An 18669-nucleotide genomic window follows, 5' to 3' on the forward strand; every position below is an offset into this window, starting at 1 on the left:
TTGGCTGAATAACAGGAGGGCTCATGTTGGAAGGAGGTGGAGAGCATCCCAGGTGTCCAAGGTGCAGGGTAGATAATGGTCGAAAACAACATGAGTGTATAAAATCTGAGATGCTGGCAATGGCTTTAGCATCACGCCGTCCATCCCACACCCTGCTCCCTGAGCCAGGGGCTGAGTCCCTGCATCAGTTCCAGGAGGGGACAGGTGCTGCCCAATGGTGGAAGCAGCACTTCCTTGTACTGCATCACATCTGGCCAAGGGATGCTGAGCTGGGTGAGGTCTCTGCTCCACTCCAGTACCAACGCTATGATCCCAGACTGAGTAAGCAGTGCCATCATCCCACTCAGCACTGCAGCTGGCTCCGAGGCATCGCAGAGCTGTGACATCCAACCTAATGTGCCATTGGGATGGTCTCTGGCCAGGCAAGGAGAAGGGGCCACCTCCAAAGCTGCTCTGCAGAATCTCCCCCTCCATGCACTATATGAGAGATGGATGAGATTTGGAGGCTACAGGTGGGCAGACCCTAGGTGATCCCCAAATCCTGAGGCATGACCTGCAGCACCCACAGGAGCAGCATTGACCCTTTCAGGCTCAGCAGGACCTATGGGCACCTCAGTGTGGGCCCCTCTTACCCTCCCCACAGCCCACGGGAGCCCATGTGGATGCCCTCCGGTCCTTTTTAACCTCAGATCTTTGTATTATTAACAACATCCATGTGGGGCTCACTCACCCGATGGGATAACATCTGGGGGATATTCATCACGACCACCGCGGGCTGCAGCCGCCCGTGCTCCCCAGGGAGCAGGATGGGTCACATCTGAGCCCCGAGCCGCTTGATGTGGAGTCATTAGCATGCACAGACTTCCAGCCCAATTACTTGACAGATGAAATCAAGATCCGTTGGCCTTATTGCTTGCATCTGGAGGGCCACATCCGTGCGCACGCCTCCTTCGTCCGGCCCGGCCCTGCGCCAGAGCTCGCTTCATCTGGATGTCGTTTAATGCCGCTCTGCATATGGGAACGCGTCGAATGCGCCGCCATACAATTAGCCCTACACAACAGCAATTATCCACAGCACCTTCGGAGAGGAAAAAACACCCCCTGGCATGACCCGTTCTTCTCTGTCCGTTGGGAGCAGCCCGCAGCTTTCCTTCTCGCTGCAGTTGGGGATCAGATCGTGCCCACCCGCAGCTCGAGCTGATGCCATTCTGCTGATGGATTTTGCACAGAGGAACAATTAAACCTCGTTTCTACCCATTAATGCAATCAGCAGCATTGAGTGTGCTGTAAGAGAAAAAATCTTAATGTTGTATTTGAACTTTCCAAAGTACTGAAGGTAGCACATAGTCGTAACCCAAGCAGAAAGCCCCAAATCCCTGCAAGTATGGCTCAGAAATGTTGGTGTGGGGCTGGAACTGCTGGCACCCCTTGCACCATCCTTCAGCTGTGCCCGAGGGCCTCTTCCAGTGCTGTTAATTGAACAAGAAAGGTTCCTTATTGTCACATGTGTCCTCTGCACTTCACTGCTTCCAAGGGCTGGTGCTTTGGGGGTGAGACCATGTGTGGGTGTGGGATGGGAGCCTGCAAGATTGGAACCTGCAGATGAGAAACTGTAGGATGGGATCCTGTGGGATGGAATCCTGTAGGATGGGATGCCACAGGAGCCAATGTTCTCGGCACAGAGCCTGCCCAGCTGTGCAGCCAGCTCTGTCCTGCATAGGAGACAAGAAGTGGTGAAGGAATTCAGGCTCCTTTTTTCCCCCTGCAACCCATCTGTGCTTAATTTCTTCGGGGGTTTCACTCCAAATTCTTCAGATTCTATGGCAAATGTTTTGCAGTGCTCAGTTCCGCTTGCCTCAATGGCTGTTCAGCTTGAGACTGCCTACATTGACCTTCCAAATCCACCAACAACCAGCGTCCAACAAATATGCAACAAAAATCCAACCAACATCCAATTGTTTTCACCAGCACAGAGGCTGCAAGAGCCCTTATGGGCTGTGGCAGGAGGGGACAATGCGTTTGGTGTCAGAATATCATAATGTGTATCATTGCTCCCATCCGTTCCCCATTCCTGCATGCTGGGAGCAGAGCACCCAAACCCTTCTGCAAACCCCTGGAAGAGGCTCTGCCCAGGGATAAGCCACAGCCGTGTCCTTTCCCACAGACGAGAGCTGTGAACTGAGAGGCAGATAGAGGCAAAATTCAGCCTTGCAAGAGCCCTGTTCTGTTTGTTCCCCTCATTTGTAGCAACAAATCACTTGTTTTGCCCTAATTTTGCAATTACCACATAGCTCTGGGCTACAAGCAAACGCCTCAGCCTGGGAAGCCACGCTACAGCGGTATCCTGCAGCGGGTCACCACTAATTAGCCACTAATTTTACAGACTACTTTATGGCTTTGCAGTCTCTGAACCTTCCCCGTGGGATGTGTGTCCTCGGGGATGTGTGCCTGCAGCATGGCAGAGGCTGAGCTCAGGGCTGCAGCTCCCATGGACTGTGCTGGTCAGGGGAGACGGGTCAGGAATCCCTCGAGGCCCACTGACACGTGGAGGAGAAACTCAGATCCTGCTTGATACCCCATAACAGCAATCTGCTCCAACCGGGAGCAGCACACATCCGTGTTCCGTATGGGCCCCATTTTGAAGATTTAAGTGGTGTCTCAGCTTGACGTGGGCTGTCTGCGGGAGTAAGTTTCCTCCCCAGAGCATACATCCAAAGCTCTGTTTTGATAAGCATCAAGATACCGTGCTGGCCTCAGATGGAGAAATTAAACGAATACCTTGCATATTTTGGTGGCTCACACACGTGAGCAGCTGTAATTGAAGACACGACCCGTCTCGCCCTGCAGCATGTATTGGCAAATTGCAGCTTCTTATTATTTCCCCCTGTTTCACCTACATACAGGCAGAAGTGTTCACCTAAACCTACCTGATGGCACCCACTGCAGATGGGTCAGAGGCACAGGGTTGGATTTTGGCTTGGGAGTCTCAGAAGGCTTTTCCAACCTTGATGATCCTATGGTTCTGTGATTTTCTGGGGCAAGCAGATAAGAAGTACCAGAGCTGGGGTTATCTCTTTCAGGCAGATGAGTCTGTGGCAAAAAGTCAGTTTGGCCCAAATTTTGCATGGAGTGCCTATATGGATAGACAGATGGACAGGGATGTTGCTGAGCACACCCTGAGCATTCTGTCCCCCACCAGAGCCCAAGTGCTTGGCCCGCCAGAATCAACAGCTTAAATTAATTGGAGATTAATGGGTTTGATCCCTCACTTTGATTTTATGCCTGCGAGATGCTTAAAGCGCAGAGAAGTTAATTTCCAACAGAGCTGTCATGCTGCTGGCAGGCACGAGCAGGGACATAAAATACCATCCCAGCCTCAAGACATCAGAGGGGAACAAAGACAGACCACGATGCAGACAAGATGCACGCATTTAAAATCATCTCCTAAGGATGCCACGCGGTCCCAAAGTTGCGTGTCTGCAGCTCTCTCCTGAGCTGATCACTTCCTCTTCCAGCAGATTGCACCACTGATTCCTCCACCTCCTGATTCCAATTTCCAGCCTTGGTTTTGCACCTAACACTGCGGCAGCTTTGCAGTCTTGGTGCTTGGTGGGGTTCCTCCCCCCATGAGGGTGCCCACTCAGAGGTGGCCTCTGCACCCGCAGCCCTGGAGCCGCTGTGGGTTTGGCAAAAATTCTTGGCAGTCCTCCCACTGCTTCCCTTCTCCTGAAATTAAAGGATAGAGCCGAAGCAAGCCCTCCATCTAAATTAAAACGAGCTATATTTACTGTTCATCCTAATTGAATTATATGAACTCCAAGCTGGATGATAAGCAGAGCCGTCCCTTGCAGTTCCTGGGCTTAATATGTTTTGCATTCAGACGAATGCACGGCAGTGTGTCATCGGGTTCAAAGCAGAGGAATTTGGTCTTGGGCTATTTTCCTCCTGCTTTGACAAGGTTAACCATGAAACCTGTGGGGTGACACACGTACAGGCAGCCATGCCCCAGTGCCATCCCTGTGCCCTGGTACTGTCCCCAGTGTCCCTACCAGGAAGAGGTGGCACACAGCCCCTAAAGGAGGGTCGCTGCTGTCCCCATCCCACAGTGAGACCCCAAAAGATGGGGTAGCAAAAAGGACAGGGGTAGAGCAAAACAAAGCGATAGGACAGAGGTGTCTGGGGGAAGGGAGACATGCCGTATGCCCTTATGCCATCAAGATGAACACAATTTGGAAAATTCGTGCAGGAGGCTTCAATAAGACCACAGGGCTTTGCCAAGAGTCACACTTCCTACATCGCACTGCATAAAAGCTAGACTCGTAAGACATGAAGAAAGCACTGTCAGGGTTGGCCAGTGCCAGCCAGCAAATATATAACAGTGGGAACATGAAATATTAATCACTGGTGCATAAAACAATAGGAAAAACCTGCCTCTTCGGGCAGCCATCAATCCTCACTCAGCAGGGAACATCAAGAGACACTAATACCATACAGGTTCTGCTTAAATATTTGCCTTCCTTAATGCTCACGCAAGAAGCATTTGCTTTGAAGTTGAAAATAGACTGTAAATGTCTTTCGTGAGAGATGAAACATGATAAGACATGAAACTAGGAGGCTAAACTGTTAATCACAGTGGTTTTACAAGCAACAAATCATTACTGCAGACAGTGCAGTGTAGCACCTAAAAGCACCGTGCGGCCCATGGGACACCAGCACTGCTGTCCTGCTGTGTCTGCAGCGTCCCTGTGGTCCTCAGGGCCATCAGTGTCCAATGTACCCTGCAGAGCTGTGTGAGCATGAGTGGCTCTCTTAGCATTTTTAAGCAAAAGTTACATTTCTCAGGGCACCAATGTCATTTTGGGGGTGTGGGATCCGTTGCTGAAAGCGGCAGTGGGGCTATGTTGGACCCTGCACCAAAGGGGGTTGCAGTGAGATCCCCCTGCAGCACTGCAAAGCGCTGGTGCATCCCCAGCACCTGTCATAGAATCATAGAATGACTTTGGTTGGGAGAAACCTTAAAGATCACGGAACTGTAGAATGGTTTGGGTTGGTAGGAACCTTAAAGATTGTTGAACAATGGAATGGTTGGGCTTGGAGGAATCTTAAAGATCGTAGAATCATGGAATGGTTGGGTTGGAAGGGATCTTAGAGATCATCTCGTTCCAAAAGTCCTGCTTTCGGGCAGCTCCATGCTAGGCCATGGGGTGCCCACCGTGCTCTTGCTTCTACACACCAGGGGTGCTTTGTCCCAGGCTCTGGAAGACCCAAAGCCATCTGAAGAAACAAGGATGTGCTTGAGATGCAGATGGAGCCCTCAGCTCTTTGGGTGCTCCACAGGGAAATAGCACAGGAGGAGGCACAGGATGAGGCAGGATGAATGCAGCTCCATCACCCTCAGGCCCAGCAGCATCCTAGGGACAGGCATTTCACACATCAGAAAAGGAGATTATGATTAGAAACAACGTGCACTTGGGAGCAAGAGATAAGACCCCAAAGCAAGCATGTAAGTATGACTGATTAACAAATAAACCCTCACTAATTGCCTTAAAAAGTCAGATCTCAGCATCCAGGGAAGAAAAAAAAAATCAATTTTCCTTGGGCTAAACATTTTTCTAGCAAGCTCAAACCTGCTCTCACTTGTTCCAGTCATTAACGCCCTAATTAACATGCACCGCAAACTGTGAATGAATTTCTCCACATTTGGCTTGGGAAGGTTCCCTGGGATGGAGGAAACTCTGTGGAATAGAGCAGTGATAGTGAGAGGTGCTGCAGGGTGGAGGCAGCCCGGCATTGAGATAGACCAATAATCAGAGAATGGAGTGAAATAAGCCCTTAATTTTCTCTGGCTGTTGGTGGATGTGCTCAATCAACAGGTGTGCTCCTCTCTGAGCCCCTCCACTCAAACTGAAACAAAACTCAGGGTGCACAGTAAAAGAAACCCTTGGCAGGCAGAGGGCTCCCCGCCCAGCCGACTGGCTTGAAGGAATAACGGTAATTAGAGCTTCCTAATGCCTGCGGGTCATTTTCTTTTTCCTTGAGTAACGTAATTTCTATAGGGCTTGTCGGCTTTATTAGGAGAATTAATCTGAGGCTCGCCGGGCTCTGGCCGTTCGCCTTTCCACTGCTGGAGCCGTGCCAAGGGGGGTCAAAGAGGCAGCTCCGCCCCGTGCCATGCAAATAAAAAAAAATTAAAAAATTAAAAATAGAGGTCAGCCGGAGGCTACGGGGGAGGAAATTAATGATCTTTTAAACAACCGGGGAAGTTTGCATAGGCCTGCTAACGTAATTCAATTTCTGTCTTCAGAGCCCTTGATGGCATTAAACCCACGTCGCCAATCTGGGGCCTCTTTTGCCCAACTAAGCAAAACCTTCTCATTAAGGCAAGAATTGTCATTAGTGTACTGGTAAAACGAGGATTAATGGCGGGGGAAGAACCGCTGAGTGCAGCCCATCACTGTGGGACAGAGGAGGATGGAGAGGAGGGGGTCAGAGGTGCTGGGGGGGCACAGGGGCCGCATCCTTCGCCACAGCATCACCTGCTCCAGCCCTGCCCGAACCTCCGCGGGCATCAGAGGCTCTGAAGGAATTTCGGCAGAGCCGCTCAGCCCCGCTGGAGCATCCCGGGCTTTGTCGGCTCGGGTTGGTTTTCCTACTGGGAAAATCAAGGGGAAAATCCACTCCGCGAGGCCGCTGTCCCTTTGCTGAGGATAGCAGACGAGGAATCGCGGGAGGCTGCAGCTTTGCTCGGGGCTGGGAACGGCGCTGGCACCCTCCTGTGTCTGCGGCCGCGCACTGCAAGCGGCGCCGGGGGCGATGCGGGGTGTCCCTGCTGTGCGCTCCGATACCCCAAATCCAACTGTTGGGGAGGGGGGGCAGGCTGGGGACGGGGCTAGTGCTGGTGCTGGGGATCAGGATGAGGCTGGGGATGAGGATGAGGATGGGGATGTGGACAATCTCCCCTCCAGCCTCTGGATCTCGATTGAGGTCACCAGGCCAGAGTTGAAGCAGCAGATCAGAGGATCAGGAAATCAATCAGCAGGAAGCTGATTACCAGTCAGTAACAGTCATCAGAGGCTGAATCCAGCCCAGGACAGTTGGGGACAAACACAGCACCGTAGGGATGCAAAGCCTGGAGAACCAGGCCCAGCCAGAAGCTGGGGAGCTCACCAAGAACACACTGAAACAATCTAAACCCAGCTGCAGTTGAGCTAAAATACGAATTTAAGGAACAAGAAAATCTTTCCAATTAAATTGTGACCCCAGCAAAGCCCAAAGACCTCTAAAGCATCAGCATCTCCCTTTTCAGACGGCAAAAGCTGTCTGAAAAGCTTCCACCAACTCCAGACCATTCAGGTTGCAGAGCCCCAACGCTGGGTGCTGTGCTGCTCCATGGCTGCCCATCACAGCTCAGGTCTGGAGATCCAGAGACACAGAGGAAACCTGCTGCCAGGTTGCCGGCCAGGACTTCGGGAACACAGAACAAATGCATGTAGCAACGCCTCGCACAGGTCCTGCTCCTGCCTCCTGCAGACCCTCAGCATGCTTCAACCACCAAGTAAATCTGCAGAGAAGTGCCCCAGGGTGGACCTCCCAACACCATGGTGCCAGCAGAAATGATTTTTAGAAGAAAGGAAAAAAGCTATTTCTCTGATACAGTGAATCAGTGGTTTATTATCAGTATTCAGAGGTACCAGGCCAGCAGTGACGAGCTGGCACTCCTCAGTGCCAGAGGGGTTTGAAGAGATCAAATGAATGCAGAGAAAAGCCTCTGAAGTGCCCTGAGTGCAGCCGAACCGTAACATGCATTGACCACAGATGCAATGCCAGACCTAAAGGTCAGACAAAGGGTTGCTGTGTTCAAAAATCCTTCTGCGCTGATGTCAAAGAGGAGGATTTGGCTTCTGGGCAGTGAACAAAGCAGAATGGTGAGGGAAGGCCACGAATCAGGCCCTGAATTAAGGAGAAATCAGTGCCAGAGCCCTTTTGAGTGCAGAGAGAATGCAAACGTGATTCGTAAAGCCTGAGTAGCGTGAGGTGCAGTCAGCGGGCTGGTTCTGGCCTCCCTGCAGCAGGGGGAACCGTTAACATCACCGGGGTTACAGCACAGTGACACACATGGTGGGAGGCCGGAACCAAGCCCCAAGGTCACAGTGAATCCAGAACCGCCTCTGCTATGTGCAAGATGGGCAAAGGGCTGAACGCTTGGCTGCCATCCAGCAGGATCATAAAACATCACTGCCCTCACATCCCAAGAGGATTTACAGAGGACAATTCATACCATGATCCCAGCTCAGAATAGCACCAGAGATTAACCTGGATTCTGATCCCAGCTAATCCAGCAGGAGATGGCAGCAGAGCAGCTCCGGGTGGCAGTGGTGATGGGTCACAGCCAGCCCTTCTTGGCCGGGATGGTGACAGTCCCGGCACGCACTGCTTGCCATGGGCAGAGGAAGGGTTGTTTGGGAGGAGGGATGGCTGGGGAGGGGGAAAGGGCAGGTGAAACAAAGAGCTGCAGCCTTCAGCACAATTTGTGCCAAACCAGCCCTGCCAGCATGTGCAGCTCAGCAGCCCCTCTCCCCACCCCCAGCTCCCTCCCAGCACCCAGGACTGAGGTGACTCGGAGCAGAGAAGCAGACTGGGAAACCAGGGACTCTGTCACAGTCCCTGCTCCCATACATCCCAGCTGTGAGAATGGCCCCTCACAACGGTCATGTAGAGCAGCTCGCTTACTTCTCCTGTGGGTCTTTGTCTGATTTGCCTAAAAGAAGGGAAAGAAAGAAATCAGTGCCTGTGTTCCTGGCTCCAGAGCCGCCGCAGAGCCCCGGGGGGGTCCCGCAACGCCAAGTTTCCCCCCGCCGCTTCTCCATTTTATGCAGTTACTTTGCCATGCACAGCATTGCAGTCCTATACACAGAACAGCACGGCACAGCTGGGTGCTGCCCTGAACACAGAGGTAGCCTCCAAAATTGTTTTATTTTTTCTGACACCAGGGAACCAAGAAGCACAATAACCATACAGGAAGGAAGCACTGTCCTCCCTGCACTTCCTCCCTATGCACAAAGCAGAGGCAATAACCACACTGCATGCGAGTGCCGCTTGGAAAGACTTAGCAAAGCCCCATCCTCTAGCAGCCTCTTGTCCTGCTTTGCAGCACCAAGGTTCCTCTGAAACAGGGGGACCCACAGCCACTTCTATCACCCTGCATTTAACTACGCAAGGTCCCCATGGAGCCTGACCAAGTTGAGATGTTTGGGATTTGTTTAAGACTGGGAGCAGCACACCCCCTCACAGCATTGCCAGGCTTTAGTGGCTCCCCCCAGAATAACAGCACGGATGGAGGCAGCCACCAAACCCCATCCCTCACCTTTAGGGATGAATTTGAGCGAGCTGCTGAATATTCAGAACCGGGACTGCCCCCGCTTGGGGCCGTCATTGAGGAATTCGTGGCCCAGCCCATTGCCACACTTGCCACAGGACACCTGGCAATATAAAGAGAAGGTTTAGAAAACAAGTAAAAAAAGGCAGATGGTGTTAAGAAAAGAGGATTTGGGGTTTTTGGGGAGCTGTTTCACAGTCATCACCTTCAAGGCCCCCGGACGCTCCTTGCGCTTAGACACGCTGTCCTCGTGGATGGTCTCGGTGAAGGCCGGCCAGGGGGATGAGTGCTCGTATTTGGCACGGCTGGAGAACAGCTCATAGCCGCACCGGGCGCATACATACACACCTGGGAGGATGGCACGAGGAGGTCAGCCGCGGGGATCCCCGCTCGTTCCCAGCCCTCCGGCGGCCACGTCAGCCACCACGGGTCTCCCACGTGCGTTGGACTTTAGCCACCATGGACAACCGCTGATCCCAGAGAGCTGGCACCGAGAGGGGCTCTGCGGTCCAGAATCCGCCATCCCTACACGGGGTCCCCCGCCACCACCCTGCCCCGCTCACCCGGCTCGAAGTGGTCCTTGAACACTTCGCCCCCGAAAAACGAGCAGAACGACATGGCTGCGTCCGCTGCCGCCCGGCTCCGCCCCGGTACCGCCCCCGGTACCGCCTCCGGCACCCGTACCGCCCCGGTACCGGCACGGCCCCGCGGCCGCGAGATGGCGCCGTGACGCAGCCGCCGCGGAGCCCCGGGGGGGTCCCGCAACGCCGAGTTTCCCCCCCGTCGCTTCCCGTACAGCCCACGGTGGCAGCGTCCCTTCCGCCGGTGTCCGCCGGTTTCTGGGAGCTGTGAGTCCCATCCGGGACATCCACGCGTGTCCGTGTGCCGCGTGCAGCTCCTGAGCCTCTAACGGCGGGGCTACTGCCGAGCAGCCGCAGCCGGGAACGGGCGGCTCCTGCAGGATTAGGCAGGGATGGGGAGGAGGATTAGCTCCTGCAAGATCAGGGAGGGATGCGGAGGGGGATCGGCTGCTGCCGTTAATTAACCCGCGGCAGCAGCCCCCTGGCGGACTCGGAGCTGGTGGCCCCCGTTTTCCCCTCCCGCTCCTTTCCCCACAGCCCCGGGGGCGGCTGAGCCGAAGAAGCCGTGTGGGACCGGCCCCGGGGCGGAGCTCGGCGGGGCGGAGCGGGGCCCGGCGCGATCCTGCGGATGCTCCCGGCACCGCGGCTGGAAGAGGGCGAGCCGCAGCCCGGCACTGCCTATCCAGACCCCATACCGAGACCAGGAGCAGGTCCGACCGCTCACCTCCAGCACCGGCCCGGCCCCGATCTTCTCTGCCCAACATCGGCATTAGCCCTTCGGTACCGGCACCAGCTCTTCTTCACTGGTACAGGATCCTCCAGCACCGAGACTGTGCCACACCGGCCCCTTCCCCCGGCACAGTTCTCCGGGGCAGCACCGGCACCGCTCGTCCTTCCCCGGCACCGGGACCGACCCATCCCGGCGCTGCCGTCCGAGCCAGGTACGGGAGTGCGGAGCGGTGCTGGAGGCTGCGCAACCCCTGGGGCGGGCTGAGGGCTGCCCCATCTCTCGGGGCTCACGAGAAGCTCTGGGGAGGGCGTGAGCTCTGCGGTCCGGAATCCTCCATCCCTACACGGGGTCCCCCGCCTGGCTGCAGGCACCAGGGGACAGAAGCTGTAGGTCGCTGTGGATCGCTGTGGGTCGCGATGGGGCACGGGCTCAACAGGGGTTGTGGCCCTTCCTGCCACTTCAGCAAGGGCACAGCAGAGCTCCAGACTCTGTGGGGACCGTCCCTGCTGTACATGGGTCGCTGGGGGACGGTATGGGACGTACTGTGCTCAGGGCTCCAGGGGAAGGAGGTGGTGGCAGCAGCCCGGTGTGCTGCAAGGGAACAGCTCTGCTGTGAAGGTGAACTGCAGGCACTGGGAGGCGATGAGCTGTGCGTCGCTTCCTTTTCCTTCTGAAATACCTGGCACTGCGAACTGCTGGCTGTGTCTGAATACTATTGGATGATTCAGTCCATGGGCTCTCGCTGAGATTGCACTTGCTTGCTGCAAGAGCAAAAACGCCAGGGCCTTTGGGACAAGTGCAGGTGACTGTCCTGAGGAGCTACTGCTGCAGGAGTCCCGAGGTCTGGAGTGAAACACTCCGTTGGGCTCTGGTTCTTAATGACAACGAACATGGCCACATCTCTCAGTCAGGAGCAGAGCCGGGGGGGCCGTCATGTGCAGACCCCAGCACTCCTACCCTCTGGATGCTGCCATTACAAATTAGGTCAGACTTGTGTCTCAGGCTCCGGCACGCTCCACTCGAGCCCCAGGGATTGATGGTTTGTGGCAGGCACGGGGCAGGGCTGGGGGATCCGAGGACGCTGTGTTGCTGTGTGGTTTGGAAGGTGCCTCCTTTGTAATTCACTGACAGCAAACGAGAGGGAGGGGCATGAAGGGCTCCAAACACACTGAAGCACTGCACGCACCTCTGGGCACAGGTTTCCAGCCAGCATAAGCCAGAAAGTCTCTGGTTCAGCAGCATCAACTATCCAGCCCATCTTGTGCTAACTGCAGGCTTGTCAGGAGGGGAATCCATGCCTATACTCAAAGCTCTCCGTTTTTGCCGAGAAGCAGTCTGCACTTGTCAGATTTATGTCCTTAGGCTGCAGTGTGACTTCCACTGAAGTCCTTAATCATGGGATAATGCAGGGAGCTCTCCAGTTACAGTGCTAATAGCCACGGCGGTTTGGTTCCTGCAGCAGTATATTGTGAAGATAATTAGAGGAGGGATTTCCAACTTGTTTGGCTGGCTGAAAGAAGCCTCAGAGATAAGGCAGAGCTCTGCCATCACCCTGTGAGCAGTGCCAGCCCTCCTCCAGCGAGTGGCCATTGGCAGCTCTCATTAACAGGAGAGGGCTGCTGGAAATTAATTTGTCAATTAACTCTCCTTGATTTTACAACAGAAGCAAAGATTACTTTGGCAGTGGCCCGCCTGGGAGGATGTGGGTGTTGTTTGTTGGTGTGAGCCAATGCTGAGCAGTGAAGCACAGCAAAAGTGCTCAGTGCTTTGTGTGTCAGGGGAGGATTTTGGGGGAAGATGCTCAAAGGCACCAGGCAGGCACAGGTTGCAGCTCATGTTTCTTTGCACTGGATTGGCTCACAGCCTTACATCTGAAGCAGAAACGGACAGGGTCCTGCTGAGAGGCTTTCATATCTTTGTAGCCATGGTCCAGTGACACATGCTCCAAGCAAAGCTCCTTCGATAGGGCATCCCATGCAGCACCATTGCAGGCTGCTGGTGGCCCTGCCTGGCAGCTGCAGGTTCCATCTCCACTGCTCCACACAGTCCTGGCCTCCCCCACACCCCAGAGGTGGCTGCACTGCAGTGTGCATAGCCCCCGCTGTACTTGGCATCCCTGCCAGATGAAAACTCCCATATATACTCAGGCTATTATTATCTCAGTCTTCCACTGTGCTAATGGTCTCTCAGGAAACAGTCATTTTCTTTTGCATTTTCTTTTTTAAGCTTTCTAAAACCCCAGGAATTCTGAAGAGGTTGGTAACCACAGCAGAGCTGGCATGCCCCTGACCCGGCACAGGGAGCAGCAGCCAGGCAGCTCCCCCTGAGCATTGGGGATTTCTGGTAGGCATGGTTGAGGAGGGCTGTGGGTGGCACTGGGGGCAACTGTGGCACTGGGGACAGTGTGGCACCAAACCGCCAGGCTGGTGCTGCAGGCTGGATGGCACCAGCCCCAGAGCACAGGGCTCCACCTGGTGCTGGGTTTGCTGAGTAAACACAAGGAGAGCACTCTTGGGACTGGGCAGATCCTGCAGGAGTATGGCAGCAGAGCAGGGATGAATCTTGCACTGGGTCCCGTGGGTTGTTAGCTCCAGAAGCTGCATTGTGCTCTCCTTGTGCATCCTACATGATTATTTGGGGTTAACAGTTGGCTCATGTAAATGAGGAGCAAAGTGAAAACCACGAAGCATGAGATTATATAAACGGAGCTGGAAGCAGCTGCGACGCAGCCTGTAATTAATTCATGGTAGGAAAGTGCTTTGAAGATCTCAACGAAGCAGATCCCAGGCACGAGGCAGCCCCAGGCTCATCCCTGCTCCTGTTGTGGTGATGCTGCAAGGGGAGGGACAGCATGGAGGTCAAGCACCCCAATGAGCCCACTGGTGATGGCAACCCCATGTCCCCAAAGGCATCCCAAACTAGGTCCAGAGGCATCCAGATCATGGCAGCCTTGGGTCATTTGGCAGCAATGTGCTGCATCTCGATGTGGCACCGAGCTGAGCTGCTTTCTCCTCTTCTCTCAGCAGTACCACCGGTGATGTGAGCGATGGCAGACCAGGCTGCAGTGGCGGCGGAGGCCTCTCCAACCCTGGCACCATCCCCGGGCTCTCCTCGACACAGGGACATCAGTGGGACAAAGTCCCATCCTGCCAGCACCAGGGAGAATGGCAGCGGCGGGGAGGGCAGCGTGACCCTATTCCCCACGGAGGGGGACACGAAGCCCCTCTCCATGCTCCTGGCTGATGTCCCACGGGGCCCCCAATCGCGGCTGGCCCCATCCAAGTCCCGCACGGCTCCATCCTCCCCCAGTGTGTCCCCGTCGGAGAGCCGCACCGCGCTGCTCCGGCTGCGGGAGGCCAGGCTGGAGGACACCAGGAGACGGCTGTCAGAGGCCATGCAGGAGCCCCTCAGCCGCCTGAGCCGCCTGATGGCCGAGGAAAGCGGCCCTGCGGGCCAGGCAAAGGCAGGGGGCAGCCCGGGGCAAGGGGAATCGGGGGGCAGAGGGGACGGGGGGCAGCGGGCGCGGGACTGGAGTCCCTGGGAACCCACCCTGAACTGCCACTATGAGATCTGCTCCTACGGGGACGTCATCCAGGTGGTGGAGGTGGCGCAGCGCAAGGCCGAGCCCCCGGAGCAGCCACCGCCATCGGCCCTGCCTGGGGGCACGGTGCCGGGCCGGGCCTTGGCCTGCGTCGCACTGCTCACCTACGGTTACCTGGTGCTGCCACTGCCGCCCTACGCTGCAGGCCTCTGCCTGGGCCTCACCTGCGGCCTGCTGCTGGGCCTGCTCGCCGTCCTGCTCCTCCTGCTGAAGCCGCCGCCGCTGCCGCGCCTGCGCCCCGAACTGCTCCCAGACAGCCTGCAGGGAACCCATGGCCTGCAGGTAGGAAAAGGGCAGCAGTGGGCATTGTGGGGTGGCTATGGGGAGCCCACGGCCGGCCGGCTCTGTCCCTGCAGGGCTGGCTGAACCAGCTGCACGCCTACGACCCCGAGCTGTACCACCCGTCACTCACACACTCGGTGCTGGCCACACTGGATGGGGCCGTCCTCAAACTGTCCTACCCCAAAAGCAACATCCCACGCCAGGCCACCTTCGCAGAGGAGATCCTCGATGTCGCCTTCGTCAGCCATCGCTGCTACGATATGAACGGTGCCAAGGTGCCCTGGGAGTAGGGATTGTCCCCTCGCAGGGACCCCGCAGTGCCTCACGCTCCTCTTGGTGTTGCAGGTCTCTCTCTCCCCCCCCGGCTTGGCCCGAAAGCGACTATGGAACAAGAAGTACCCCATCTGCATCCTCTTCCCAGAGCAGACAGACACAGAGCACAGGAGCAGCGATGAGCATGGCACAGAGCAGCCGGGGGAAGAAGGGATGAGGAAGCCACAGGCACCTGGCCAGGACGTCCCAGGGGACTGCAGGGAAAGATGCCTGTACCTCTTTGGGAGGACAGGAAGGGAGAAGGAGGAGTGGTACCATCATCTCCTGCGAGCCTGCCGTGGGACCCCCAGCAGCAGCCGTGGTGAAGCCAGGCCAGGTGAGATGTGGCCTCTGGGAGGATGGGCTCTGGATAGGCACTGGTGAATGGGGAGGGAGATGAAGGAGCAGAAACAGGGCTCACCTCCCCCAGAGCCCTCCAGCCTGGAGGATTCCCTTTCTGCAGCATAAGGTGTGTGTGCATGGCAGCCATGCAGCACATCGCTGCATGTGCATCACGGCACGTCATCCTGCACACATCACCTCTTGCTGCAGCCAGACCTGCACATGTTTCCGTGTCCCCAGGCAAAGAACTGGCTGCACAGAGTGGTGCCAGCAGCATTAGCGAGAGCACTGAGGACATCCCCTCTGCCATCAGATCCAAGGAGCTGGCCGGAATCTTTCAGCAGAAGATTTTTCTGGATTACAGCACCTACATGGCCCAATTTGTGCCAGCAGAGACAGGGAGCAGCCCAGAGCAGAGCCCCCCTCACAGCACACTGGGCAGCCCCGCAGCCACCAAGGTGAGATCTCAGAGCTGGATGCAAGCACTGAGCAGAGCTGATGAACAACGTGCACTGCTGTCTCCCATCCTTTGGTGTTCATCTTACCCTCGAAACAAATGGTTGGAGCAGCTAAGCTGCAGTGCAGGGCCCCAGCCCATGGGGTCCCAGCTGACTCCAGGCTCTCATGGCTTCTTCCCACTCACAGCTCAGTGAAGATACAGCTGGGTGCAGTGAGGGCTGTATAGCCTGGGTGAATGCACTAGTAGGGCGCATTTTCTGGGACTTCCTCCGGGAGCATTACTGGGCTGAGCAAGTGTCCAGCAAGATCCAGAAAAAGCTGAGCAAGATCAAGGTGAGAAGCAGGAATCATCACAGGAGATTGCAGCACCCTTGGGAACCCTGTCCTATCACGTTAGTGGGTGCCAGGCTGTAGTGACCATCCCCATGTGGTTTCCCTCATTTAGCTCCCATATTTTATGAATGAGCTGAAACTGACAGAGCTGGACATGGGCACATCCATTCCTTCCATCCTCAGTGCCTCCAAGCCCACCATCAATGACCGAGGTAAGAACTCTGCAGAACAGCAGGAACAGTAGGGCTGGCTCCATGGTGGCTATTATAAAGGTGCCAGCCGGGATCCCAAGCAGGGAGGCTTTAGCAGGCACATGAGCAGCCACTGTGGCATTGATGGGAGCTCATTCCCTCTCCTTCGCAGGTCTCTGGGTGGACATGGAGGTCACCTACAGTGGCTCATTGCAGATGACCCTCGAGACAAAGATGAACCTCTGCAAGCTAGGAAAGGAGGGTGCTGCAGAAGACAGTGGGCAAGTGGAGCCAAGCGGAGAAGGGTAAGGTGACCACACAGGGCTGGGTTTCACCCACATCCTTTCACCTGAGTGAGGTGAGAGGGTGCTGCTCCCATGGCATTGCACTGATGCAGCCATGGACTCACAGGACCAAGCCTCGGCTCATCCTGCTGGCAGACAGCGATGCAGAGTCATCCAGCGCTGGCTCCTCTGATGAGGAGGACATTGTCACTGCAGAGCCTGCTGGAGCCCCAGGGGAGCGAGTCCCGCCACCTGGCACTGAAGGGTGAGGGGGAAATTCTGGGATTGAGACGCTGTGGGGTACCCCACCACCTCATGATGACCCCTGGAAAGGGACTTGTGTCTCTGAGGGGTCTCATCCTGCGGGTCCCCTCGTCTCAGCCATGTCAGCAGCAACAGCACGGGCCGGAAGATCCTGCGCTTTGTGGATAAGATTGCCAAGTCCAAGTACTTCCAGAAGGCTACGGAAAATGAGTTCATCAAAAAGAAGATCGAGGAAGTTTCCAACACACCACTGCTGCTGATGGTGGAGGTGCAGGAGCTGGCAGGCACCTTGGCTGTGAATGTGCCACCACCACCAACTGACCGTGTCTGGTACCAGCTCTCCTTCCTTCTGGGTGGGCTCCATGTGCATCCTCCTGCCATCTTCCCATCTCCCTTGGCTTGGTCAAGAAACCAGGGCTGGGGTGTGGGTTCATCTAGGGTCCCAGCAAGCCAGGCCTGCTCTCCCAAAAGGACTCTCAGACCCTCCTGGTCTCCACCTGGGAGGAGATGCAAAAATGCAATTTTGGGATGTACAGCTCCTACCACAAACTGGTCACCTCCTCCTGGGACACAGGTCCCCAGAATCCCTCAGTGAGGCCTCTGGCAAGCTGGTCATGTGGGCTGTGCCACGTGTGTGGGACATGATGCTTTCTGCCCCCATCCTCTCTCCTCACAGGTACAGCTTCCGTATTCCACCCCAGCTGGAACTGAAGGTGTGCCCAAAGCTGGGTGAGAGGGAGGTAACATTCGTACATGTCACTGAGTGGATTGAGAAGAAGCTACAGCATGAATTTCAGGTGCCTGACCCCAAGGGCTGGGTTCACTAAAGGGCTGAACAAAACCTGCCAGTTTTACTCAAAATCAATTTATTGTTATTCTGGATTCCCCTTTACAGAAAATTTTGGTGATGCCAAACATGGATGATCTCATCATTCCAATCATGCATTCTGGCCTGAATCCTCAGCCACTCACTGGGGAGCTGCCCAGGGACATACCAGCCAGGGGAGAGAAGAGGCTCTGAAGTGCAGCCCTATGGGCAGGATAGAGACACCGCAAAGGGCTCAGGGACCTCACTGGGACACATCACCAAGCTGAGGCCTGGCCACCGATGGCATCCAGTACTATGCCACGGGACCTGAGCATCTCAGTTCATCTCATTCTCAGCGTCCTGCACTTTGTAGATGAGCCTGCTCCTTAAATATTGCAAGAAAAAATTCAGAGACAAAGCAGACTCAGGGGAAGGGGTTTGCTGGACACCCAAGAACTTCACATACTTCCCACCAGCATCTTGGGATTCCTCCTAACCAAGTGGACAGCTCCAGAGCAGCAGAGGGCCATAGTTTCCACTGTCTGATTCCCAAAGAGGGTGCAGGACATCCAGATAGGTTCTGCACTCAACAAGTCACAATCACCTTGGATCCAAGGCACCACAACTCCAAGATGCATCACACTCTTCCACTGGCAGCTGGGCTGCAAGGAAAACGGGTGAGAAACTAATCCAAAATCTGAATAAATCCATCACTGGCCAGTCTTACCTATCAGCCATGTTATTGTACATGAAATCCTGGGGCTGCTGAGGGAGCCAGATAGGCCCAGGGGTCTTGTGCAGAGAGAAGTATGTGGCTTGTGCTCAAAAAGAAGAGCACATGTGTATGTGTGTGTGTATGCAGGAGATGGCAAGGGGACAGACAGTCAGTGAGGCTGGGCATAGACAGTCAGTAGGGAAGCCTTCTACTTCCTGCTGGCACCTGCTCTGCTCTGGAAGAGAAGGGGATTGCTTCACCGTGGTTTAAGTGAATACATGCCAGTGAAGAAATTCATTGGGCCATGGAAAGGGAGGATCCAGAGAGACAGAGTAGACACTTGCCTTCCCTCTCCATGAGAACCTGTCCCAAGTACTACTTGTACCAAGAC

At 55.5% G+C, this 18669-nt stretch overlaps 2 protein-coding genes across 4 annotated transcripts; one reads left to right on the top strand and one right to left on the bottom strand.

The window, feature by feature from the left end:
• Positions 1-7642: 7642 nt before the first annotated feature.
• On the bottom strand, positions 7643-10088 carry MSRB1 (methionine sulfoxide reductase B1). Its single transcript, XM_010719532.4, has 4 exons — positions 9940-10088; positions 9582-9724; positions 9365-9479; positions 7643-8758 (listed from the first exon to the last, which is right to left on the bottom strand). Exons 1-4 carry the CDS (start codon positions 9992-9994, stop codon positions 8727-8729), a joined length of 345 nt encoding a protein of 114 aa, XP_010717834.2. The 5' UTR covers positions 9995-10088; the 3' UTR covers positions 7643-8726.
• Positions 10089-10098: 10 nt separating this feature from the next.
• LOC104913489 (testis-expressed protein 2-like) lies at positions 10099-18289 on the top strand. 3 transcript variants are annotated; one of them, XM_085237240.1, is made up of 12 exons: positions 10099-10898; positions 12914-13030; positions 13711-14570; positions 14645-14845; positions 14916-15219; positions 15465-15682; positions 15870-16016; positions 16129-16228; positions 16380-16512; positions 16619-16756; positions 16873-17552; positions 17651-18289. In XM_085237240.1, the coding sequence occupies exons 3-11, from the start codon at positions 13734-13736 to the stop codon at positions 17348-17350; spliced, it is 2556 nt and encodes an 851-aa protein (XP_085093366.1). In that variant the 5' UTR covers positions 10099-10898; positions 12914-13030; positions 13711-13733; the 3' UTR covers positions 17351-17552; positions 17651-18289. The 3 variants fall into 3 exon arrangements, with proteins under 3 accessions (XP_085093366.1, XP_085093367.1, XP_085093368.1); XM_085237241.1 differs by lacking the exon at positions 12914-13030; XM_085237242.1 differs by lacking the exon at positions 12914-13030 and having other exon boundaries at positions 13714-14570.
• The last annotated feature ends 380 nt before the right edge of the window (positions 18290-18669 follow it).

This window comes from Meleagris gallopavo, chromosome 16 (genome assembly GCF_905368555.1).
Source record: "Meleagris gallopavo chromosome 16, MGAL_WU_HG_1.1, whole genome shotgun sequence".
NCBI lineage: Eukaryota > Metazoa > Chordata > Aves > Galliformes > Phasianidae > Meleagris > Meleagris gallopavo.